The following is a 26,502-nucleotide window of genomic DNA, read 5'->3' as shown; positions in this document are numbered from 1 at the left end:
TAAGGCTTGTAGGTTTTATAACATTTTATGGCAGTGTAAGCGATCTGCAGGAGTTTTAACATTCTGCTTTTGTAACAGAAAACTAAAATAGAAGGTTTTGAATTCAGTGTTTTGGTCTGTGGTAAGATTTTGTATCTCGAGCAGGTAAGATGTGGGTCTGTTCCGAATTCCTTTGAATTCAGTGGACATCTGCAAATTTTATAACATATGGTGCATGCACGTTCATGTCTGTGTAGATGGATAATATAAAATGAATGTTACCCATCTGGCAAAACATATATGCTGGTGTTACAGCTTTCTGACATTAAGTTTACATCTATTCATTGTCAGCTGCATTTGTATTCAGGCAAATTCTGTGCTATCTTTGTGCTAAAGAATTGGTTCTTCTGGAGTTTTACTTAGAATTTTGAATTTGTCTGGTGAAGACTTGAACACAATAAAAAACACAATAAGTTTTAGAAGTTTCTTTAATGTTTTCATTATTGCAGATGGGGAAGTGAGTGTTAATAGAAATACTCCCATGAGAATGGTGCTATTGATTACACAGTCACATTTATTTGTTATCTCAAAATAGCTTGCTATGTAATTAAAAAGTTACTATCACCACACTGTCATTGTCTTCATATATGAATGCATGTAAGAACTACTTTTCATAGGGCTTAAATAAGTCCAGAGTTACATCCTCTTGAAGCAAACATGTCAATCCTAACAAATCATCAGAAGGTTTTTTTGCCTTTTTTATTTTACATTCACTGAGGATTATTTTCTGGTCTCCCTAATAAGCCTTGAAATGAATGAGATTTCTACATTACAGCTGAAGAGAGGAACTGTGGTGACATCAATGTTGATTGTATCCATCCTCATTTTTTCTCATGACTTGGAAGCATTGGATCTTGTCTTCATCAATATTGATGTGTCATTTTTTTTTTTTATTTTTTAATTTTTGATGTTATTCAGATATTGCTTCTTTGGGTATTCACCTTGGAAGAAACAGTGACATCAAGCTACTAATGGCTGCTGGTGTTTAACCATGTCTTCTACATCTGACAAATGCACATAGATTTTACCTATGACGGTAAACGGATGGTGACGGATGGGTACCTGAGCTGTAGGAAAGTAGTGAGACAGTGTTCAAAAAATCTGTTCGGAAGATCTCCCCATTCATTCCTTCCTCCTTGAAATTGCTCACTTAAATGGTATATCTTGATCTGCTCCCTCAATTTGACCACCAGCTTCTCTTCTCTCTGTTAAACCATTGTATGGCTCCCATGAACCTGCCTGTCAACCTCCAACTCAGATATGGAAGGTTTGCACTCTCAAATCTAAGTACCAAAAAAGTGGATTCTTAGTGGGTATAAAAATGAGAGAATATGAGAATTTCTTGGTATGGTGTAGATTTGGTCCTTGGCCTGTCATATTACCTGTTCCCCTGAGATCATCCCTGCCAATGCATCTTCCTAACTTGAGTCAGATAGGTGAGTCCTATTTATAGCATTAGATTTCCCACCTGGACTGGGGCTTGAAGTTACATTTTGCCATGGCATCTCCATCTGAATGTTTTCCTAATGTGTATTGTTATAAAAACTAGGAACCCTAGTTTTACAATTAATTTCTCCAGATTTCTTCTTCTGTACATGAACAACACACTGCATTTTCAGAATAAGTCCAAATGCTGACTTTTTGAAGTACAGATTCTTCTAGGTAAATAGACAAAAAACCCACAAGAGTTTGTACTGAACCCACAAAGTGTAATTCCTGGAGGAGTTGCTGGGAACTGCATGTTAATGTGTGTATTGAGACCTGAAGGAGAAAGGTTGGCTTTAGTGTCTTTTGATGATTTCTTCACCTTGTTTGTGTACAAGATGCTATTAAATCAGCTAAACAGTTTCCTCGGAGTCACTGATTTGTCTTTGAATAGGAAGGCAGCTGGCAAGACCTTGAGATTTACAGTGGCTTGGTAGAGGGATGAGAGGCAAGCACAGTATGTGTGTGTGTTTGTGTGTGTGTTTGTGTGTGTGTGTGTGTGTGTGTGTGTGTATGTGTGTTTGTGTGTGTGTGTGTGTGTGTGTGTTTGTGTGTGTGAGTGTGTGTGTGTGTGTGTGTGTGTGTGTGTGTGTGTGTGTGTGCAGAGGGGAATCTCAGATGGCACAAGAAGCCATATCTGTTGGTAAGCAATCAAAATAAGCCTGATGGAGTCAGTGTGGCCTGGAGAGCTACTCACCATCCCTGGAGGTATTTAAAAGATGTGTAGATGAGGTGCTTAGGGACATGGTTCAGAGGTGGACTTGGCAGTGCTGGATTAATGGTAGGACTTAAACGTCTCTTTCATCCACAACTATTCTGTGATTCTGTGATTGTTCTAACCCTGGTAGCAAATATGCTTGTTAACCTCATGGTGATGACTGCCTTCTTCCAGTCCATGTCACATTTTCATGAATTTATGGAGTATTCCCATGCCAAAACCCCACCTTTCAGTGTCTAAATGATAAAATAAAAATGATAATAAAGTTACATCAGCTTTCAGTGTGATCACATTTCAAGCCTAAGCAACCTTGACAGACTTTTTTGTTCAATTAAGATTCAGTCTGGTTCCTGATAACACATTGGGATATAATGACTGAAGAAAATGAACATCAATTATTCACAGTCTATTGGAGAAGCCTTGTATAAATTATTCACAGAAGACATTCTGAAGCTGGCTGAGATTATAGGAAACATTAATAATGAAGCAATGATTTCCTCTTGTCCTTTGACTTTCTTTTTTTTCTCCTCACCCCTTATTTTGGTTGGTTCTTGGCACCATGTCGTGTGGACCCTGGTGTCCCAGGGTATCACTGAACAGATGCTTCTATGTGCTTGTCCTTGGCCACATCTTCCCCTCCAGCTTTGTGGCATGTGTCTGATGAATCCAGCAGCTGTTCAGAGGGACAACTGTGGGTTGCTGCCAACCTCATATTTCCTTTCTGAGCTCTGCCCACAAAAGGCTGAGCTAGCTCAGTTCAGACTCTGTCGGCAGGACATGGCAGTGTCTCACCCAAATCCCAGACAGTGAGCCTTTGGATAATCGATGTAGGAATGGAGGGGGGAGAGATGGAAAACAAGTGTTTGAGATTCTTTTTCCTGCATATTTTCACTGGTTTAGGTAGAATTGTTCTATTGCTGTCCATTTCTAATGCTGTTATAATCTAGCACAATCCAGTCCTGTGTCTTTTTTTTGTTATGTGTCGAGAGCGAGGGGCACCCAGAAGGGTGCACATGAGTGTGGCAGCAGAATAAACAGAAGAACTGAAAAAATTTTAGGTATTGTAAGTGAGAAATGTCAGGAGCAAAACATCTGGAGGGAAGAGGTGTGGGGATTGGGAAAGCAGCTGAAGGGAGGTATAAGGCTGAATGGCTGCAAAAAAGAGGGAAGCAGCTGAGTGTTACTTGTTTGGTGTTGGAGATACAGAGAATTGAGACAGCTTTCATTAATCTTCTGATGAAATTGCAGATCTTCTGATCCTTCTCACAGCACAGCAATATCTGGGAGATATTTGACTTGAAAAACCATTCTAGAGGCAGGTTTTATACTTCAGAAGTAGTTGAAGAGTAATATAAATGTGAGTATCTATTCTGTCAACCTAACTGTGTTCTTCTAAGCCTGTCCAGGCCCCAGCATCAGGCATTTAAGCAACATCTTATTGTTAGGATCAGTTACTAGAAGAGAAATGTTTCAACTGACTGAGTCCGCCAAAACCACTGAGACAGCCACATCTGTACTGAAAGGCAGAATATGACCCTGGAGCCTTGCAGTCAAAGGGCAAATGAGGCAAGCCTGTTTATGGTCTGTTTTGCCCTCTAGGGAGCTGTTTCCATGTCTGCAAAGTGATTGTAAATGCTATTAGATCTGCAGAGTAATAGTGTATTGCAAGCACTCCTTGGAAGTGGAGGGCAGGTTTCCTGCTTCAGGATGCCCTATGTCTGTGGTGTGTCCTAGGAGGGAGGGGAGATACCATCACTCTTGGCTAACATTGTTAAAGAGGAGGGGAATTAATTAGACAGTTTGACCTCACAAGCCATTAGAATGCATCCAGTTAGGCTGATGCTGAGGCTGATAATTTGTATTTGGTCTGAGCTTTTCTTCTGTCTGGTGTCCAGTTATGGTATTGAAGCACTTGAGAGAAAAGGGGTCCATCATATGCCATGACCTGTAGTCAGTCATTCTTCCTATTTAAAATGTATGCATTATTTCCAGTTTGAACTTGTCTGGGCTCATCTTCCAGAAAGTAGTTCTTCTTATGCAGTTCTCTGCTTGATTAGAGCCCAGTGGGATTCTGAAGATGCTTATATATTAATCAAGTTGACTCTCAGTCTCTTTTGGATAACCTAAATAGACCAAGCACTTCAGATCTCTCACTGCAAGACGTTACCCCCATTTGTTTTGCCTTGACCTCTTAAAAATGGCAAATCACAACTATATTCAGTATTAGTACGATCCTCTTGCCTGTAATACACAGGTTTCATCCTACACATCTCTACCTCCCCCTCTTAAGATATCCTCAGATCTCATTAACACCTTTTTGCACTTCTTGACAGTGGAAGCTCCTGATGAATAGTGGCTCTACTCTGACCTGTCAGGCTTTCTGCCCTCTGGGATATGTTTCTTCTTTCTGCAGACTTTGAGTGGGCTCAGAGTGTCCAACAGAACAGAATTGTTTGTGTTACTTTAGGGTTTATCACTCTGTCAGTCTCTCCTGCTGGTTTTAATAACTTTTCAGTTTGCCTTCAGATCCTTGATAAAACTGTGAACAGCCATGAAACTTGGTCCTGGGGCAGGCAGAGCTGCCCCTTTCCTACCTGCTCAGTGCTGGTTTCCCACTGACTGCCCTGTCTGAGATCTGTTACTCAGGCAGTTCTTAATCCCTTTAAGATGTGCTTTACTGGGATTGTGTGGCACTACCTTCTTCATCAGAATGACATGCATAACTAAGTTAACTGTATTAGAAACCCTAAGTCTATTACATCCACTCAGTCACCTTTATCAAGCCACTTGTAATCCTTTTAAAGAATGAAATGAGGTCTGTTTGACAAGACTTATACAATGGTTTCTGAGGGTGTTAGTACTGCCACTCTTGTTGATTTTTTATGAAGCAAATTCAGTGTCATCTTTGTTGAATGTTTGCATGGATGTGTTGGCTGCCTGTTGCAGTGTCTAGCAGCACTTAACAGCATCTTTTGTGACCAAGTCTGGTGGTCGATTGTAGAAACCACAACATTTTCTTTTCTCTGTATTTATTTTAAGAAAGCTGCAGCTGCAAATCATCAATAATTGCATTGTTTTTTCTGGAGAAGCTGAAGGCATCAGTGTATCCAGCACCACGGTGTTCCTAACTGCCTATGAAAATGTTGTCCCAGTTGAAGAAATGCCCATGATGGGCAAATGGTGAAACTTTAATGCATTTCATAGTTTTTTTACAAAAAAAAGAAGGTCAAATTCAATCTTCACAATGTAAATTGGTGTGTAGCATGAAAACTGATACTTCAAGGGTGTAATATGAAAGTTTGCAGCTGCAGAATGAGAGGGAATAGTGATGTCCAAACATGATTAGTAGTGCCTACATGATTTAGCAGCCTCAGTTCTATTTTCTGAAACAGGGTGGGCATGTAAGAAGCTATTTGATATAGGTGTTTTCTCTGAAAATTAACTATGGGCTCTGATGTTAGGGATAGGTGATGCTCATGAAGGCTGCCTCTAAGCAAAGAGAAAAATTTTCCCTCTGGAGTCTGAAGCAAGAGGGAGGGAGGGCTTGGTGGAGGGCAAAAAAAAGTATATGGTTTAGATTCTTGAAGCTTCACATTGCACATCAGCCTCCTATCTGGTGGTGTTATCCTTTCCATTGGCAGCAGGTTGCATGTGTCACCCCTACAAACACAGCAGTTCTGCAATAATGTCAACTGTTTCTGTAGCCTGGCAGTCACTGGGCAGGGCTGGATCCATGCTCAGCTGTGTGTTGGATGGAGCAGCCATAAGACAAAATGTCTGTGTCCTGGGATAGATCATCTCTCTGTGCCCTGCTCACCCCTGGGCAAGTGCCTACTGCCCTTTACATGGGCCAGGATCTTCAGGGTCCCTCTGGGCATGGCCACAGCCTGGCATGGACAGAGTCCTGAATTGATGCTGCTTAGATTAAAGAGGGTTTAGCTTGGCTTTTGGTCTTCCTGCTTGATGGAAAAAGGTACCTTTGGCACTGCTGAGGTAACTATTGGACTTGGTGACCTTAAATGTTCTTCCAAACCAAACCAATTCTGTGGTACTATGGAAGAGCAAGTTGTGCAACATTAGGAGAGGAGACTGTCTCTGTGCTCCTAACACCTCTTGTTTCCTCCCCATCCCCTTCCAGCCACGCCCAGCTGCCTGGAACCAGCAATGCATCTGTTCCAATGTTAAAAGTGGATCATGCTGCCATTAGTTCAGCCCCAAATTGAAGCTGGCAAGCAGCTGGCCTGCTCAGAGATAGTTTGCTTGCCAGCATATGTGTTTTGATGGGAAATGCTGCTGTCTTTGAAATAAGATTCTTAGAAAAGGGAAAGAAGGAAATTCCCCATCTAAATAAGATGTTCATTTCTCTTGATGCTTGGCAGTGTCCTGCATAGCAGCCTTTCTGATCTCTTACATTCCTTTTTTCTCTATAAAGATCAGGTTGCAAGGAGTTAAAAGGCATTAGTTCCATTAAAGCAATAATCTCCACTCAACCTCACTGCAATGGAAAAGTCTGCTGCCTTCTGCATCTTCACTATAGCAGCAAATTGTGTGCAGTTACTGACTCCTTATTTGAAATTCACAAATCTGGAATGTGTGGTTAAGCAGAGCTCTCCAGTTCTTGCTGTTTAATTTTCTTAAAAGAAATGTGGAAACTTAAAGGACTAGAATATGTCATGAGAGAGCTTGCTTTTTTTTTCCCCCCTTCTTTCCCCTCCTTCTTCCCCCCCCTCTCTGCACCATTCAGGATGGTCCTTTTTCCATTCAAAAAGAAAAAAAAAAAGCAGGATTAATTAATTAATTAATAACATACTTACACATTTAAGGTGCAGCCAGTGTCTATTTTCTCATCATGGTAATGTCACCCCAGTCAAAGATTACCATTTGCAAGACACAGGTCCACTGGTGAGTTTTTCCAAGACCACCTACCTGGTCTATCAGGCAAGATGTTCAGGCTCTGCAGGCAGCCCACAGGAGGAGAAATGTGGAGAGAATTTTGGATTAGGTCTGCAACTAAATAGAGATGAGGTTTGTAGTGTTATACCACAGCTACCATACAGGTGGGTGAGATGAGTCTGCTCTGGCTCAGATGCTCTGGCTCTCTGGTGATTTTGAGATCAAGGTGCAACAGGTGGCTGAGGATGAGTGAAGAGAACTGTACTACAAGCCCTCATTTTCACAGACTGCTTTTGGACACAGTTTGTGTGTAAACGTTTTGTTTCTAAAATCTTGTTTTGCTGTTGAAGACAAGTTGTAAATCAGGAGCTGTCATCTGAAATCTGGTTTCAGTGCCACAGTGGAAAAAACCAGACATTGGTGAATGTTTCAATTTTGCAGCTAAAGTTGATAGGTCAGACCTTGTGTTCCAAGGGCTGGGACATTCCTGTTTGATTCCCTTTAGTGACAGTTCACTTTTAATTATTAAGATGCAAAAAAACTAATTAATTTTGGTTAATTTCTCTGTTCAAATGTTGGAAATGCTTCTCTCCCCAGCTTTCTCTTGTGCCTCTGGTGAGTACTTAGAGATGAAGAACCAGGTGTGCAGCAAATGTGCAGAAGGGACCTACTCGCTGGGCAGTGGGATCAAGTTTGATGAGTGGGATGAGCTGCCAGCAGGATTCTCTAACGTGGCAACTTTCATGGACACAGCTGTTGGCTCAGCTGAGAACAAAGCCAGCAGCTGCAAGAAGTAAGGAGTTCTCTTTGTGTCTGGATGGGTAAACCTGAGACAGCTCAGCAGCACATAGCCTTAAGCTGACTTCTCTAAGCTTTCCAGAGGGCAACCAGCCCTACTAATGGCAAATAATAATGGCTGGGAAGTGAAATTTGTAGTTATCTTTTTGCTGTTATCACAGTCTTCTCAAGATCATCATCACCTAGTTAGTCTTAGACCACGCTGTAGGTGCTCTTATTTGTAGCTGGAAAGCTCCAGAGTCATGTTAATGGTATGCTATGGTATGGTATTGTAAATGTGGTTAAAAGGTACTGTGAAAACCTATTTAGAAACTCATGGTGATTGCAGATGCATGTTTCTTGAGTGTAATTTAAAATATGTTCAACCTATGAGTAATAAACCTCTCCTATGTAGTCTGGACTCTGTACTTTTCCCATGCATAGTTGTAATAAAAAATATATGTACATGAAATAGAAATGGTAATCCAGTAAAAAGGTTATAAACTCAGTGCAGTGAGCTCTTGTGGGATTCTGGGTTCTTTATAAAGTACTTTTGTATGGTGGTGTAAAAAAAAATCTCAGTGTCTGTGACCTCAGGTGGGGCTTTTTTTTTGTGTTCATCAGCTCTTCATGGACACCTCGAGGGAATTACATCGAGTCCAACAGGGATGATTGTACAGTTTCTCTCATCTATGCTGTGCACCTGAAGAAATCCGGTTCTGTCTTCTTCGAATACCAGTATATTGACAACAACATCTTCTTTGAATTTTTTGTAAGACCTTTTATATGATGAATCCAACCTTATATTGTAAGAATTCAATCCAGATAAAGACCATCAGAAACAGCTTTTTCCTTCCTTTACATCCCCCATATGTCTGTAGCTGAACAAGGTAAAAAAAAAAAAAGTCTCATTTCTGCCACTTATGCTGCTTTTTTGGCATTTATTTCAGCTTCAATAGTCAGGCTAAACTGATCCTATCTACCACACACTAGAATTTTTCCTAGTCATGATTGCCCCTGTTAGTCCAGCCTTTTTCAAAGAACTGTTGGTGGTAGATGCTCCAGTTTAGGAGTGTTTGCTTGAGATGCCTTTGAAGGGACTTAAAAGTTTAAAAATCCTTCTTACAAGGCAGGCATCCAGAACCTGATATGCTCCAAGGCATTAGTATGTGTAAACCTTAGCTTTAGTTTTAGGTCAGTTTTGGTTATAGCAATTAAAATGAAAAGTAAAGCAGAAGAGACAAAATGGTGATCCCTAAAAGTAAGCCAGAAATGACAATTCTCCAAAGAGATTTAGGAGTAAAAATTCAGATGACTTTCAGTAGGAATTAGGTTCTGAGAAGGTCCACCCTGGGAAATGGAGCAGGTAGGGGCCATTAGCTCTGAAACAGGAGTTAGTTACTCTGTTATTACCTCTTTCTTTGGTCTGGTAAACTCTGGTTTTCACCTGAAAAACACAGCTCATGTGTCTGTTGTGTCTGTTAATGTTTCTTGAAAAAGAGTGTGAAGCCTCCTTATCCTTAGTAAGGATGTGAAAGACAAAAATAACCTGCTGGAGGCACCCTCTTGCCTCTACATCAGGGCAATCTGTTGCACTTCATTAACAGACAGTGCAGACAATAGAATTTAGCCATTTCCCTTTTATATTAGACTGTCTTGCCTTCTTCATGAGGAGAAAGCTGCTGAGCTGTTCTGGACCTGGGCAAGGGACAATACTTGTGCCCTTCCCATGGCAGACTTTCCATGGCATGTTGAATCTCCCTGATAAAGTTATTTCTCATCCCTAGTGAGGTCAGGTGGCAGGGAGCCAGAGACATAGCTGATAATGGCTTTGGCCAGTACCTCCCCTCCTACATAGATGCCCATGGCCTCTAAGTTTTAGTGAATTGGGTCTTTGTGGGCTCAAGAAATAGAGGAGGCAACAAGATGATCAGCATCTGAGTCTGACCAGATAGTGAGAAGACAAGGCTGAGAGATTCTCCAATTCTTTTTTTCCATCTGCATCAGCGGTGATAATTTGAGGCTTTGTTAACCTGTTAGCAGGTTTTGGAAGTTGTTTGGTGTGGTTTTTTTGCCACAAATAAGGCAGCTGATGTTCTAAATTTGTAGACAGCAGACCTGAGTCTGGTAGAGAGTTGCATCTAATTGTGGTCACTGATCTTGTGTTTTTAATTAACAGATACAAAATGACCAGTGCAAAGAGTTGGAGTCTACAGCAGACAAGTGGGTGAAGCTAACAGACAATGGAGAATGGGGCTCTCATACTGTAAGTATGAAAAAAAATACCTTCAAGAAGATTTTTCCATTTATAAATGTCTGTGATTTTTTCCTCTGAGAGCAAAGATTCTGTGAATACATCTGAAGGAATACAGCTTCCCACGTATTGTGGGCAAAGCCACTGAGATCTCTAAGGGGCTGATCCCAAAAGGAATTATATAGATGCAAGACTTTGCTTTGATTTCTCTGGGCTTTGAATCAAGTGCTTCATGAAGTTAAATAGATTTCATGCAAATCCACATGCCACAGTCACTCTGCATGATTGTAATTGAAATCTTTTACAACAGTTTGCTTTTGAGGGCATGAGATTATTCCCTGCTGCTTAGCTGAGCAGTGGGGGCAATGTGTGTATGTGCAGGCAGGCAGGGCAGGCATTTTCTTCTCAAATTTGTGCTGGAAGAACTGGACTGTACCCAGTTCCTGCTCCATGGTGACTTATCTGGTAGAAAAGCAATCTGGCAGGACGACCCAGCAGTGCTGTTGTGAGCATGTCCCCATTGGGAGCAGCAGCCCTTTGGCCAGCCCGTGACCCAGCTGTCTGAATTTTTTTTGTGCACAGCCCATGTTTAGGTCAACCAGTTTGCTCATGCTGATGCTTAGATACCCTAATTCTCAGAGCTGTGCTAGCAAAGGCCTAGCACAGGTGACATTATGCCAGATGGAAAAGGCTTTTTATTGGCATAGACAGCAGCCCACTCTCTTTCCCATGGTCTGCTGGTTCTTCTGGAGAAGAAACCATATTCTTGAGCCAGTTCTGGTTGGTGGTGTCTGTGAGCTCAGGGGCAAGCCCTGGATAAGTCGGATCATGAGGCAGGAGAACTGGGTGAGGGGGGGTGAGTGACACAAAATGAGAGGTTGATCTGAGTCTGGGGCATCCACTTAAGTGATTTGAGAGATGTAGGCAGTGTCTGCAGAGGAGATGGTGGCATCTGAGCTCATTGTCCAGGATGTGCAAGTGTCTCCTCTGACTATGAAGGTGACCTGAATGCTTGGCTAAATGTAGACATGTGAACTTGGTGAGGTCACTGGTCTGGCTCCCTTCAAGGCTTTTGCCTGCTTTGCAAATCCTGTCATGGCAACTTCTCTGAGCCCACTTTTCCAGTTACTGCAGCCTCTGCTTTCATCATCCCAGTTCTGTTGCACCAGAGTTGCTGTTGGGTATTTCTACACCATGCAACATAATATTTAGTTCAATATGGTCCCAGTTCCACAGTTATGTGCATTAACCCAGCCCTCCTCTGCCCCTCTGGATAGTACATATTTGGGGAGTGGAAATACAGTATGCTGTGTCTCCAGTTTGCAGAGTTTTTGGACTCTGTCCAACGAAGAGTGAACGAAAACTGTGGCCTTTATAGCACTGCTGTAAGTCTCATTATCCTGAACCCTCATGCTGGTAGAGTTTATCCTTCTTCTTGTGTGAAAATATAGCACCTTCAGGCTGCTATCACTGTATTGGCAGTAGGCATCTAGTACTGGGCTAGCAGATAAAGTGCATCTTTTTGGGCCAGGCAAGGTCTTGGTCAATCTGCTGGTTTTAGTAAGTAGAGAAATCCTGTAGTTGCACAGGTGAGTTGAAGGCAGCAGTTGAAGGCATCACTGGTGCTGAGAGGAGTGGTCCTGCCTTCCTCCTGCTCCTCATCCCAGCCATGGTGCCCCCAACTCACCAAGCAGTTGGGAACTGGGTTGTTTTCTGCATCTCATCTCCTGCAGGTGAGCAGGAGGGGTGGGACTGCTGCTGGGGGTGTAAATGCAGGCAGAGAGAGATTGGGTTTTAAAACTTTGAAACAAAACAAAACAAGCTAGTGAGCTTGGAGTTTTGAACTCTGGGTCATGTTGGGCTTCTTCATAAAAATGTATCTCAAGGCGTTAAAAACTGGTTGGCTGTATCTGAACGTGGAGCCAGAGATAAAAGCTTCTGAGTGCCAGGGGTAGTTGGATGAAGGCAGGGACAGATTTTTCCCGTTTCTGCTTGCAACAAGGTCAGAAGCAGCTCTTGGTGATTTTCCATGAAACTGGGGTGCTGAGCAGCTTTTTTATTAAACCCACCTAGATACTCCTCAGAGATGTCTCTACAGCATCTGACTAGCTGTCTCCCTATTACTTCTAGATTCACTCAGCAGCTTAGGAAAAGCCAGGGTTGCTGCTAGAATGCAAGAAATCTGAGTAATGGAAGTAAGAAATAAACAATGTCTTGGTGAAGGGATGTAACTGGTGAGGTAACTGTCATGCATATTGTTGCAGGTAACTCTGAAAACAGGTAGCAATATATTATACTGGAGAACAACTGGGATTCTCATGGGGTCCAAAGTAGTAAAACCAGTTCTGGTGAAAAACATCACAATTGAAGGTAAGTGATATTTGCCTTTTTGGTCTTATCTCTGTGATGCAGTGCTTGCCAAGTGCTATTTCTAGTGGTGGGCTTACAGCACCAAAGTGGCTTTTTTAGTCCCCTTGTGCCCTGTCTCCTCCTTCAAAGTGTAGAAACAGAAAAGAACAAGACTTTAGACAAGGAAAAAAAATCTGAAAAATTAGTTTAGCTAGTAAATAATGCCATCTACTGGAGAAGACAGGCTTAGCAAATAGACAGAAAAATGAGTAAGCAGGTTGTCTTCAAGGAACAGTCTTTAATGGGGTAAAGACCATGCTTATTGGTAAGCCATTCAAAAGTGGTAAATGGATATATATATATCATAACAGTGATATTTAAATAATTTAATTAATGTAGGATTTCTCTTTTTGTCCTATTCTAAGTGCAAGCAAGCTTGGAGTGTCATGTAAGGTTCCTACATGGGCCACACTTACGTGGAGAAGCAAAGATCAAAGACCTAAATAAAGTCAAAAAAGCCTTTTTTGTGAAGTGATGAAAGTCTCTGATCTTTAAGCTGTGTTACTCAGCTGTCTTACCTTTCTCTATGGGCAGAAGGGCAGTAGTTGGGGAGCATACCTCTCTCCATGGCAGTGCTTTACCTGTGTTTTACCTTACAGGGGTTGCATACACATCTGAATGCTTTGCATGCAAACCTGGTACCTTCAGTGACAAACCAGGCTCATCTGGGTGTCAGGTGTGTCCACGAAATACTTATTCTGAGAAAGGAGCCAAAGAGTGCACCAAGTGTAAAGAAGAAATATACTATGCAGGTACATAAACCAAATGGGTTAAGCAAAACCACGAGAGTCTGAGTGATGTTTTTCTGTGTGCAGATGGGATAAGGCTTTTATCCACCAATGAAGTTTAGTCTCCAGTTGGAAAGGGAAATTGAAGATGAGGGTAACCAAAAGCTGCAGAGAGCATGTGTTTACATAAGGGGCCAAAAGTGGTCTTGGCTAAGATGATCTAAAACTAACGTGAAGGGATGGAGAGCTTTCTGACCAAGCAGGGACCAGTTCTGCAGCTTGGCAATAGTCGTGCGGTGCCCTCTTGTGGTGATTTGTGTGTTTGGTTGTCAGTGACCTCAATTGGCTTCCTCACTGCCTTCAGATTTCTCATGTGTCCAGGAATCTCCATTCCAAATCCTCTCCTGGCCAGTCCCCACCTCCTGTGTAGTTGGGAGGTGTGGTGGTGTAGTTTCGAACTCTGGTCCTCAAAGTTCTCTGCATTCCCAGCTGTGGTGAGCCTTTGGTCATCCAATAATATGGGCAAAATCCATTCTTCATTGTCAAAATGCCTTCAGTTTTCTTCCTTGTCACTTTAAGAGTTTTAAAAGAATCAGCTACCAGTCAGGACCTGCTATCACAGATTATGGCAAATGGTTGGGGACTTGTGCCTGGGCACATGGCAGGAACTGGAATTTTGCAAAAATATCCAGAGGAAAAAATGGGCCAGTTCTGTAGGGAAGTTTCTATTGAGTTAGAGTGGTTTTGTTCCTTATCAAGTAAGAACATATTTTCATGCTTGGCAAACTACACAAATTAGTGGAGAGATGGGGTGAGTGTTTGGGTGACTCCCTGGTTCTTCTGAATCAATGACTTTCAGTGTGACAGTACAAGCATAGCTGGTATTTTCCCTGTTCCTCACCCTTCAGTTCAGGCAAAGATTAATGTAGACTTCATTAACAGTTTGATTTTCATTCTTAGTTTTGTATTTTTCTGCTGACTCTCTTCAATCTCCAGATTCAAGGTTGTTATTGTTGTTTAAGGTTGTATAGTTGCAATGTGACTGTTTTATAATTTAACATCCTGTTCCCTAACTTTTTTTTTATTAGAAGAGGGATCCAGTGCGTGCATAGAACGTCCACCATGCACAAACAAAGACTTTTTCCAGATCCATACCCCATGTGATAAAGAAGGAAAAGTAAGTAGAAAACATAGTGTTTTTGAGATCATTAAGCTTACAGTGATCTCTTGATTTGAAAACAAGGTCTGGCTCCTAGGAGTCTCCCAGTTGCTTTCCCAGATTTCCTCTCAGTGATGACTCTCTCTGAGGCTTTCTGGGCTTGTCCTTTATCTCTGACACTTCTCTGTCTGGAAGAATCTGTTTGTCATGCATCTGTTACTGAGAAATGCTGAGGTCCAAGCACTTGTCATTGGTCTGACTGGGTCACCGGTGCTACCTCCATGCTCATAAAAAAACAGGCTTGGTCCACAAGCTGAAGTTCTGTCCCAGAATAAATCCTATCCTTTAGTCGTTAGCAGTCTTTACTGGAATACTTTTGGCTTGTGAGAACTTGCCCTGTCCCAGCTATGGTGAGGCTTGACTCAGGTGTTCCCAGGGCACAGGACCACATATATTGCAGGTGGAAAAGTGTTTGGCTGGACATGTATGGTGTCAAAAGTCCATGATCTCTTGAAATCACAGTATACACATAGCTTGGGAGTGCTCATGTGCAGTAGTAGAGCTCAGCTGCTAATCATGGGCTTGCCTCATGGGATGCCTCAAAACACTTGGGCTCTCAGTAGGTCGTTTCACCTACAGATCTTAGGTCCACTGGATCTCTCATATAAGGACTTGCTGGTGGAACACCATGGTTTTGGAGATCTCCTGCCCTTTGTTCCAACAATTGTATAGGGATTTTGGTGGGATTTGGAGAAGAAACTTGTATTTACTGGGCATTGGAGCCCACAAAGGTTTGGAGATGTGATCAGGCCTGTTTTATCTTTTTCCTGTCAATTCTCATATTTCTTAGGTACAGATGGGATAGCAAGTGGTCAAAATCCATAGCACTTGCAGGTTGCCAGCCTAATATTTGCTGGCAGGGTGGAGTATTTTGAGTCTCCTAGACAGCCATTTCCAAATGCAGCTGAGAGTGTGTTTTCTTTAATACCAGAGCATCACTGAGTTTAGCCCCAGCAGGGACAGCCTGCTTTTGTCAGTGATTCTTACTCTGTTAACTTCCTATAGGGACTCCAGGAATTAACAGCAGTGTTAACAGCTACAGCCCCAGGTGCAGCCTCCTGTGGCTTGTCCTGTCATTGCTCCTTCAATTCAAGGCTCTCTGGCATTAAATAAGCTCTCACTGTTGACTCTTTTCTTTCTTCCTTTGTCTTCATTGATGGACATCATCAAAATACAAAGAGGGTCTTTCTGCAGACACCCTTCATCTTCCACTTGAAACAACAGCATGAGTGATAGGTGCACAGTTAATGGCTGGGTGCTCAGCACTGCTTTCACCACTTAGTGCTCTGCATCTCTGGAAATTGGTCCAGGTTTGACCTATTTTCCATCCATCTCTCCACATGAAGCAGTCGAGGAAGAGGGACTGACTCTGCAGCCCACCTTCAGGTGAACAGTCATAGAATCATAGAATCATAGAATTGGCTGGGTTGGAAGGGACCTCAGAGATCATCAAGTCCAACCCTTGATCCACTGCTGCTGCAGTTCCCAGCCCATGGCACTGAGTGCCACATCCAGTCTCTTTTTAAATATCTCCAGGGATGGAGAATCCACTACTTCCCTGGGCAGCCCATTCCAATGTCTGATCACCTTCTCGGTAAAGAAATTCTTTCTAATGTCCAACCTAAACCTCCCCTGGCACAACTTGAAACTGTGCCCTCTTGTCTTGCTGAGAGTTGCCTGGGAAAAGAGACCAACCCCCACCTGGCTACAACCTCCTTTGAGGGAGTTGTAGAGAGTGATGAGGTCTCCCCTGAGCCTCCTCTTCTCCAGGCTGAATACCCCCAGCTCCCTCAGCCTCTCCTCATAGGATCTGTGCTCGAGTCCCTTCACCAGCCCAGTTGCCCTCCTTTGGACCTGCTCCAGCACCTTGATATCCTTCCTGAACTGAGGGGCCCAGAACTGGACACAGGACTCGAGGTGTGGCTTCACTAGCGCTGAGTACAGGGGCAGAATCACTTCCTTGGACCTGCTGGCCACACTGTTCCTGATACAGACCAGGATGCCATTGGCCTTCTTGGCCACCTGGGCACACTGTTGGCTCATGTTCAGCTTCCTGTCAATCCAGACTCCCAGGTCCCTCTCTGCCTGGCTGCTCTCCAACCACTCTGTGCCCAGCCTGGAGCTCCCCATGGGGTTGTTGTGGCCAAAGTGCAGGACCCGGCACTGGCCTTGTTGAACCTCATCCCGTTGGAATCAGCCCAACTCTCCAGTCTGTCCAGGTCCCTCTGCAGAGCCCTCCTGCCTTCCAGCGAATCGACACTTCCCCCCAGCTTAGTGTCAGCTGCAAACTTGCTGATGATGGACTCAATCCCCTCATCTAAATCGTCAATAAAGATATTAAATTGAACTGGTCCCAACACTGATCCCTGGGGGGCACCACTGGTGACCGGCCACCAACTGGATGCAGCACCGTTCAGCACCACTCTCTGGGCCCGGCCCTCCAGCCAATTCCTAACCCAGTGCAGAGTACGCTTGTCCAAGCTGTGGGCTGACAGCTTTTTCAGGAGAATGCTGTGGGAGACAGTGTCAAAGGCCTTGCTGAAGTCCAGGTAGACCACATCCACAGCCTTCCCCTCATCCACCAGGCGGGTCACCCGATCATAAAAGGAGATCAGGTTGGTCAGACAGGACCTGCCCTTCCTAAACCCGTGCTGGCTGGGTCTAATCCCTTGCCCATCCTGCAGGTGCTGTGTGATTGCACTGAGGATGATCTGTTCCATAACCCTGCCAGGCACTGAGGTCAGGCTGACAGGCCTGTAGTTTTCCGGGTTCTCCTTCCGGCCCTTTTTGTGGATTGGCGTGACATTCGCCAACTTCCAATCATCTGGGATGTCCCCAGTGAGCCAGGACTGTTGGTAGATGATAGAGAGAGGCTTGGCGAGCTCTTCTGCCAGCTCTCTCATCACCCTTGGGTGGATCCCATCTGGTCCTATAGACTTGTGGGGATCCAAGCAGTTCAATAGGTCACTGACTGTTTCCTTCTGGATTACAGGGGGGCTGTTTAGATTCTTGTCACCTTCTATAAGCTCCAGAAGCCAGCTATCCTCAGGATAACCTGTCTTACTGTTGAAAACTGAGGCAAAGAAGGTGTTAAATACCTCAGCCTTTTCTTCATCTTTGACAACTATATTCCCGCCCATGTCCAGTAAAGAATGGATGTTTTCCTTGCCCCTCCTTTTGCCATTGATGTATCTGTAGGACTTTTTGTTATCCTTCACAGAGGTGGCGAGATTCAGTTCAAGTTGTGCCTTTGTCTCTAATTTTCTTTCTACACAACCTAACTATATTCCTAAATTCCTCCTGAGTGATGTACAGCACCAACCTAAAGGCCTGGTGGTCCATGGCTTGATAAATTCAGCCAGGTTTTTCACTTGAACATGAGATTGTTGTCCCCCTCCTGCTGTCCCCACTCCATATGAATAAGGGGCTTCAGGAGACTTAGGCACTGGACCCCTATTGACTTTTCACCCATCTATATTGCTTTAAATGTCCCAGGCTGATTGCTTCAGCCCCAAAAACTCTACCCTGGCATGTCTATGGGCACTCTCTGCCCCTTTTCTCTCTGCTCAGGGGCAGTAGGATTACCTTAGTGTGTACAGCCTGTCTGGGCAACCACTTTACCTGCTTCTGATCCTTTTTATTTTAAATACTGTGCACCCTGATGCGTCAGAAGCATTCCTGTAGCAATACTCTAGAAAATCATTTAAGTGTTCAGGAGCATCAAGGGCAAACTGATGGGAAGAAGGAGCCAGGAGCCAAGTGTGACAGTAGGACAGGCCAAGGCAGATGCCACTGACAGCAGGAGCACCTGAGCAAAGTGAGCAGAGCAGACCTGACTGCCATGACCAGATTCAGCTGAGGTTGCCAGACAATTCTGTAGGGATGAGGCAGGTGCAACGTCAAGCTGGGATGTCAGCTCTATGGGTCAGTTGGGATCAACCAGGCTACTTGACCAGGCAGAGGAATGGCTGCAGTATGGTGCAGACAAAGCCAGAGAGTGAGAGCTTAAGCTGAATTGTTTCTTTCAGAGCTTTCATGCTAAGCCCTGAGCATGAAATTAAGCTTCTTCCATTTTTTTTTTGTTCAAAAAACCAGGTTCAAAGCTGGCCAGCTCAATGCCTGGGATGGCAGGGGCACGTGCTTGGGGCCCTAAAACGAAATAGTAAGGTGAAATCTGCCCTGTCAAACTCTGTACCTTTGCCTCTGGCCAGAGGAGGAGCTATGGCCAAATCAAAGTCTTGCCAGTTGGGTTTTTCAGTTCTGGAACTAAACTAATTTTTGTCTTTATTAGACCCTTTGAGGAACAGACCCAAAGACAGATGAAATTTGAAATCCAACCCCATGGGTGATACATCTCACCTAAGCTTTTTCCTGGAGTAAGAAGACTTGTGTCTTGTCAAAGAAATATAATGTCAGAGAGGTGATACCTTTATATATAGTAATGCAAAGGACTGACTTGTGTTAGCATTCATGGTCTTCTGCTGTTGTAATGTAGAAGGACTGGAGAAGGGCTGGAAGAGTTCCTGTGTGTTTTTAGCTTTTACTCAAGTGATGAAAATGGCTGGAGAGAAACTGAGGACTTTGGAAAGAACAAATCAGTATGGAGAAAATGCAGAACTTGTGATGTTCTCTGCTAACAGATGTCTTCCTGATAGAGGAATTTTGTAGTAGAAAAGCTATGTTTTGGGTTATAATTGTTAAAATGCAGAGATTGGTTATGCAGTTGTTGGAATTATCTGTCTGATATTCATCGGAAACATTTTAATGGGAAAATCCAGTAGATAAATAGGAATGAACATTATTAATTGTTTTTTGCTTTACTCTTAAGGCTTGAAATCTTGGAATCATCTGTGAATGCAGTCACTTCTTTTTCTCTTCTCTGCTTTTTCTGTCCTGGATCTGCAAGGTCTGGTTTGGGCCTAAAACACTGTGAAGACCCTAATTTTATTTACAAGGGAAAACTTGACTAGTGGATCTCATCCTAAAGCTTCCTAACACACCATGTGAGCTCAGTGTCTTCTCCTTGCAGACTCAGATCATGTACAAATGGATTGAACCCAAGATCTGCAGAGAGGATCTCCCCCATGCATTGACTCTACCTCCTTCTGGAGAGAAGAAGGATTGTCCACCCTGCAATCCTGGCTTTTACAACAATGCCTCCTCTTCCTGTACTCCTTGCCCACCAGGCACATTTTCAGATGGGACACAGGGTAGGAGTCCACAAAAATACTGCTTGTATCCCCAGAAGCAGTTCTCTGCTTGCCTGTGTCTTAGTTTAATAACATATCATTATAAACCAGAGTTCATTTTGCATAAAATACTTATTAAATAATTTGGAGAGTGGGATATTTGTTTTCTCTGTGAGGTCCCCTCTTACAAGGGCTCTAAGTTGTCTTGCTGTGTTTTGGATGCATTCTTGGCTGCTATAAACATCCTGAAGGTTATTTTAAGGGATTCTGAGAAGGCAATCAGAACTTTCACTGTCAGTAATTCCTCCTCACCCATTTGCCTGTCCATGCCAAATTCTTCCCTATGAAGAATTCCTCATTTTAAGCACTGTCAGATGAGTGCACGGACAACATCATGTAGCCTGAGGTCTGTCTTGTTGATTCTGAGACACACTGGTCCAGTGGCCACCTTCAGCACTGTGTAGGAACTCCTGTACCAGTATGATCAAACCTTCAGCTGAAGAGATTATAAAGGAAGTGGAGCTTGAGGGATCAGTTGCAGATTACTTATTGTGAGGTTATGATCTGCAATGTATAAAATGCTAGTCATGTTTCCTCTCTTCTGGTCCTGATAAGTCTATGGCTGTTTAATTATAAAGAAAAAAAATTGTTTTCTTTGTTCATTACTTGCCCCACAGAGTAAAATGGTAATTTCTATGTTCTTTAAAGAGATGTGATTTGAGATGTGTGATTTGTGTGTTTGAGATGTGATTTCCTTTCCTGCCTTCTCACTCTGTAGAGTGCAAAGCTTGCCCTGCTGGGACTGAGCCAGCTCTGGGGTTTGAATACAAGTGGTGGAACATCCTGCCAGGCAACATGAAGACATCTTGCTTTAATGTTGGCAACTCAAAGTGTGATGGGATGAATGGTGAGCCAAAATCCCTGTGTTGTAACCCCCCTGTCTTTCTTCTGTGCTGATCACTGTTGTAGTGGAGCATTTGTGAAAATGAATGTGCTCTTTGCTATGTGAGTCATAACAGAGTTTCCCTCCTTTTCTTTAATTGCACCAGGCTTGAAATTTCCTGTAGGAAGCAATGTCACACTATCACAAAGAAGAAATAAAAAAATCTCTCGTATAGCAGAAGAGGGCAGGAGCTGCAGCCTGCATGAAGTCTTTCATGAAATCCCCTTTCATGTTCTGTGATAACTATGCCCCTTGAGGTCACACTTAACTCTTTTGGGAAACGTAATTAAAATCTCTGATCTTTCTTCATTTAGCAGTGAGAGCTTTCTCTCTGCACAAGTGCTGAGATGGCAGCAGAGAGCAGTCTCAGCTCACAGGTGAGATTGGTCCTGCTTGGGACTGCTCTCACATCCAGCCTTCCCTGAGAGATTTTCCTCACTACATTCATCCACCCTGTCAGGCTAATGTAACTCAAGCTTTGAATTATGTGTGTTAAGCAGAGGGGCATTGATATATATGCTTAACATTTAACACATAGATTCCTTGATTCATCTGTTTTAAGGCTGGAAGAGATCAAATAGATCATATCTCTGGAGCAGCACAGCACAGGTCAGGGAATTTCAATTGCTTTCCTGATTTCAGGGAGACATTTGCAATAAAATCAGTGGCTAATACAATTACTAAAATTTTTCAGTCAAAAGAACTGTCAGCCTGCTGTGTAGGTTAGAACAGATATCTTTAAATATGTACTAAAGTAATGAATTGCTTAAACTAGTGTGGTAATGTAGAAGTTTATGTTTTCCCACAGGACACAGAAGCCACCCATTTATTGAATTGTGTCTTTTTTTTTTTTTTTTTTTTTTTTTCTCCTGTGAAGGTTGGGAGGTAGCTGGTGATCACATCCAGAGTGGGGCAGGAGGCTCTGACAATGACTATCTTATCTTGAATCTGCACATCCCTGGATTTAAGTAAGGAAGAGGATTTTTTTTCCCTATTTCTCATTTATCTTTGCATCTTACACCTATTTCACATTATCCCTGGGATGAACTGTTTTCCTTTCTGAAGTCTAGTGATGTAACGAATAAGAGACAAGTGAAAATTTGGATTTTCTTCCTGTGTCCCCAGTCAGTCTGTGGCAGCAGATGATTTTGTAAGCCCTTGGTTTTCAGAAGTTTTTGCTCCAGTCTGAGATAACAGTCAGTTCTCTGTCTGGAAACTGAGAAAAGATATTCCTTTCCCCATGTGTCTACATTATCCCAAAGTAACCAGTTGTATACTGGTGTCTGCCCTGAGGATGTTTGACAGAACCCCACATTATTTTGCGTTGTGCCTTTGGCTGGCCTGTTCTTCCCCTGGAGCCATCAGAGAGAAGCAGGAGAACAGGACATCCCACCTCTCCTGGACCCTCAGACAGGAGAAATTATCTGCTTGAGGTGCTTGTGCCTCTTCTTTGTTAAAAGAATGAGCTTACTCTTCTACCTCAGACCAGGTGCCAAATATTGAGACAAGTAAGCATGGCAAAATGAATCTTACCCTCCTTGTGCTGTGTCTCAGCTGTGGTGGGTTGTGGCTTCTTATACCCAGTGAGAACAAACCCTGATTTTTGTTCTATGAATTTGGCAAACAGCAATGAAAATAAAGGAGAAGCAAGAAACATCTGTGGAAAAGTTTTGCAGTTTACTGTTTAGTACTTGGCAAGAGAGCACCCTGAATACTTGTGGTTTGTATGAAACTCCTGGAGGCATCTCCCACCAGTGGAGAGTAGATGCAATTACCTTGGTGTAAGTCACTTAAAGCATGTAATGTGCTTAAGCAGTGTCACCTACCAGTACTGTCAAATTTTGGGGGTGGTTGTAGGGAGGGAACTGTACCATAAAGAAGTCAGACACTTAAAAAAATACTCTTGTTGTGTGCAAACCTGGCCTCTGCAGTTCTGCAAGTGCAGGTTTTATGTGACGGGATTTTGACGGCTGCTCCGCTGCATGAGAAGTGATTTGAAGGATTGACAGCTGCGTGTCTGGAGGGCACCCTGTAAATATTTCATTCCTTCTCTGTTAAACAGACCTCCGACATCAGTGACAGGAGCAACTGGGTCAGAACTAGGACGGATTACTTTTATTTTTGAGACCATCTGTTCAGCAGATTGTGTGCTGTACTTCATGGCAGTAAGTGAGACTTCTCGCTACGTGACTGAGGACTGAGCCTGGTATTGCCTATATCACTTAAATACCTCTGCCTAGGCATCATTAGTTGTATTTGGTTTAATATGACTAAGATTACATGTGACATTAGTTTAATATCTGTCGTGCCCTTGCAGGAAGGATTTAATGGATAACCCACCCAAATTCCTCCACCATGTGAATTGTGGACTATTTTTGGTTGTCTGTTTATTTTTAAAAAATCACTGAACACCAAAGAGGCAAATTTTCACCTCTTGAACCAACTGATAAAATTCTCAGTGTCTGTCATGCAGCTGAGTTAGCTTCCAGAAGTTTTATTAGAGTCACAAGTCAAGTTACGGGGCAGAGGGATGGGAAACAGAAAATTTAATTATTTATTGTTGATCCCATCAGTGATGTGAAGAATTGATAGGGAAGCAGAAGGACATCTGTTGGGGAAAGTGAAGGGACATGATTTTTACTTTCCTTATCTGCTTATTGAAAGTTCATCAGCTGAGGAAAGTAACTGGGTATGCAGTAGCTCCTTTGCCTATGCCATTGCAGAGGGAACCTGGTCCATTCTTTTAAATTTATATTTAGTTATACTTTAAAGGAATTTGCTCTGAATTTGAAGAGGATTAATTGGAAATTAACGTTTATTTAAAAGAATCTGTAGGAGTCTGTTTCAGTCTTTCACTGGAACATTTACAGCTGATGGAGAATAAGAAACGGTCACATAAATTGAACAAGTTTTTCTTGTGTAAACTTTGATGCTTTTATTTGCCTCAGCTCTGTTTTATTGGAGACACCAACAAAGTTGGTATCTGAAGGTGGCAGAAATTATTCTTCTCTGTGCTCTGGTATCCACATCCTTTATACAAAACCAGAATTTCAGATCTTAAAGAACCACTGTCATATATCTGTTCTCATAATGTATATAATCTGCTATAGAACTTTGAACTTAACTGTTTTGTGAACTAGAGCAATTTAAAAATTGGCTGTGATGGAGGGTAGAATTAATATGTTTGCTCTTCTTTATTAAATGTTAAATTAAATTATAAGGTTCTTTCCATATATTAATAGTTATATTAAAAAACACTAGTGTTTAGTGCAGTATGTCCACCCTGCTCATTTTTAAAAAAAAAATTTATGCCCATTTTATAGGATATTAATCGAAAAAATACCAATGTGGTGGAATCATGGGAAAGGAGTAAAGAAAAACAATCCTACACTCATATAATCTCTAAAAACGCTTCCTTCACGTTCACCTGGGCCTTTCAGAGGATAAACGAGGGCCAAGATGTAAGTACTTCTTTACATACAGGACTTCACAGCACAGCTTTCCTTGGGCAATCATTGCCCTCCCTTGAAGCTCAGAGGCTTCTTGCAAAGGGTGACTGTCACCTTATAGTGTCCCTGGTTGGGCAGCTTTGGATAAATCATCCATTTTGGCAGACAGGAGAATGCATCAGTTGATCCCTGGATCAATGCCCTGGTGCACGGTGCCGTGATTGGTGTCCACGTGCAATGGCACAATGGCACCCAGGTGGTTTCCTCTGCTGTTGTTTCAGAGCAGACAGTTCATCAATGACATGGCAAAGATCTACTCCATCACAGTGAGCAATGCAGTGGATGGAGTTGCCTCTTCTTGCCGGGCCTGTGCGTTGGGCTCTGAGCAGTCTGGCTCATCCTGTGTGCCCTGCCCAGCAGGACATTACATCGAGAAGGAGAGCAGCCAGTGCAAGGAGTGCCCAGCCAACACCTTCCTGTCCATCCACCAGGTCTATGGCAGGGAAGCCTGCATCCCATGTGGACCTGGCAGCAAGAGCACCCAGGTACAGAAACGAAGTGTCTCTGAAGGGTGGGCAGAGTTTATTGGGGTTTTTCGGGAAATAAGCGCTGGAAGGGGCAGTTTTAGTGCTTTCCTACAGGTGTGCTCCTTGTGAACACTGGAGTATAAACCAACAATTCCACTCTTTGAAATACATCCTTAGTCTAGTGTCTGCATGTAAATATGCAATAAGAAGATAAAAAATGATCCTGCCCACTAAAAAGAAAGGTCCATTTCTTTCATTGTGCTGTACTGGGCACAGTGTAAGAACAGGGAAAACATATACATTATGTCCAATGAAACTGTCCCAGGCTCTTGCTGTTTTAAACTTGGAGACTTCCTCAGCTGGATGATGTTTCTATGCCTTTAGAATCCTGTAACAAATTCCTCTTTTCCCAAGTTGCCCTTAAGGCTAGATAAACTTTTACCATGTGCAGCATCCTTTGTCAAGGAGCTGCATGGGGACTTGGAGAACTGCTCCAACGTGTTCACATTCTGCCTTTCTCCATCTGGGTTTGTATCCTCTCTGTTCCTTGTGTTTCCTTTGCACGGTTCAAGTGTAACTGAGGACATGTTCTGGTCTGTCAACAGGGCTTTGAGCTGGGACACTGGGATCCTAAAAGCCCCACAACAAATCAAAGCAAGAAAGTCTGCATTTTCTTGGCTAATGCAGCAGAAAGACCAGGCTTAGGGAGCATTAAAGTCCTGGTATTTGATTCCAAGGGACAGAAACATGAATGGGAATTCTCCCAAGGGAAAGCTGATTTACAGGAACAGGACAAAGTTCTTGCTCCTTAACAAAGAACTTTCCTGGTCTGCACTTGCATGCTTTAACTGGTTTTCTGGTGGTCCATAACTGCTCTTTAATGGATGCCTCTCCTTCTCTGAAGGACCACTCTGCCTGCTTCAGTGACTGCCTGGTGTCATACATCAAGGATAACCAGAGCCTGAATTATGATTTTAGCAACCTCAGCCAGGTGGGATCATTGATGAGTGGACCCAGCTTCACCTCCCGAGGGACCAAGTTCTTCCACTTCTTTAACATCAGTCTGTGTGGGAATGAGGTGAGCAGAACTGGTGCTGAGGATTGGGGGGGATCAACCAATTTGCTGCCTGTATTGATGCTCTGTGGGATTACACTGAGACAGGATGGGGACTCCCCTACAACTGATCTCTCACTGACACTGGGCAAACACTTTCCTCTGGGAAAAGCAAGAGGGCTTTTGAGCAGCCAAGTGATTTTTCAGAGCAGAGATGACAGTGTGTTAGGCATAAGTAATGCTTAGAAGAAAAATCCAGTCACATCCTTACCTTTTCTTAGTTCTTGTGTCTTCAGGACACTTGGATCATAACCCTGATCTTTTTGTGCTTCCACTGAGGAACTCAAGGGAAGAGCTTGAGTTTTCAAGTTGCTAACTTCTTTCCATTAATTTCCCTCTTGACTTGGCTGGAAGTATTGCTGTCAGCAGAGCCCCTGGTCACCCTCCCCTCTGCAGTGACCAAGGTGCCCACTGCTGTTTCTGACTACAGCCTTTTAAAGTGGTGGAAAAATGTGTTTTGTCCGTGAATGCAGTCTCTGCCTCAGAGTTAACATTTTTCTGTCTGAGGCTTGGATTGTACCAGAGAATGTTGTCACATACATAAACTGAAATTTTGGAGCAGTACCAATGGTGTGTATTGTCTCATGAAGGCCAATGTGTGTAGTTTATATGGATGTTCATCCCTGTAAAGTTCTGAAGTCTCCTTCCCTTGTTTCAAAGGGTTTGCATGAGTAGACACAAACGAGTAGTCACACTTCTTTACAGTGTTTTGGGTACTTCTAAGCTTAAATGTGTGTTTAAATACCACCTGGATTAGA

General features: G+C 43.0%; 1 protein-coding gene across 1 annotated transcript in view; it reads left to right on the top strand.

Moving 5' to 3' along the window:
- Positions 1-26,502, top strand: part of ELAPOR2 (endosome-lysosome associated apoptosis and autophagy regulator family member 2) — a 101,167-nt gene that overhangs the window by 58,292 nt on the left and 16,373 nt on the right. Inside the window, exons 3-15 of the mRNA XM_071734061.1 lie at positions 7,733-7,928; positions 8,537-8,684; positions 10,092-10,178; positions 12,431-12,536; positions 13,175-13,327; positions 14,392-14,480; positions 19,552-19,732; positions 20,490-20,618; positions 21,532-21,622; positions 22,717-22,819; positions 23,978-24,115; positions 24,385-24,648; positions 25,535-25,708. Of these exons, the coding sequence (XP_071590162.1) occupies positions 7,733-7,928; positions 8,537-8,684; positions 10,092-10,178; positions 12,431-12,536; positions 13,175-13,327; positions 14,392-14,480; positions 19,552-19,732; positions 20,490-20,618; positions 21,532-21,622; positions 22,717-22,819; positions 23,978-24,115; positions 24,385-24,648; positions 25,535-25,708 (1,859 nt within the window). The remainder of the gene's footprint in view (positions 1-7,732; positions 7,929-8,536; positions 8,685-10,091; positions 10,179-12,430; positions 12,537-13,174; positions 13,328-14,391; positions 14,481-19,551; positions 19,733-20,489; positions 20,619-21,531; positions 21,623-22,716; positions 22,820-23,977; positions 24,116-24,384; positions 24,649-25,534; positions 25,709-26,502) is intronic.

The sequence above is a fragment of the Heliangelus exortis genome, chromosome 1, assembly GCF_036169615.1.
Source record: "Heliangelus exortis chromosome 1, bHelExo1.hap1, whole genome shotgun sequence".
NCBI classification, from domain to species: Eukaryota; Metazoa; Chordata; class Aves; order Apodiformes; family Trochilidae; genus Heliangelus; species Heliangelus exortis.
Note: the sequence above shows the minus strand (reverse complement) of the source record. Positions and strands in the feature narration are given on the sequence as shown.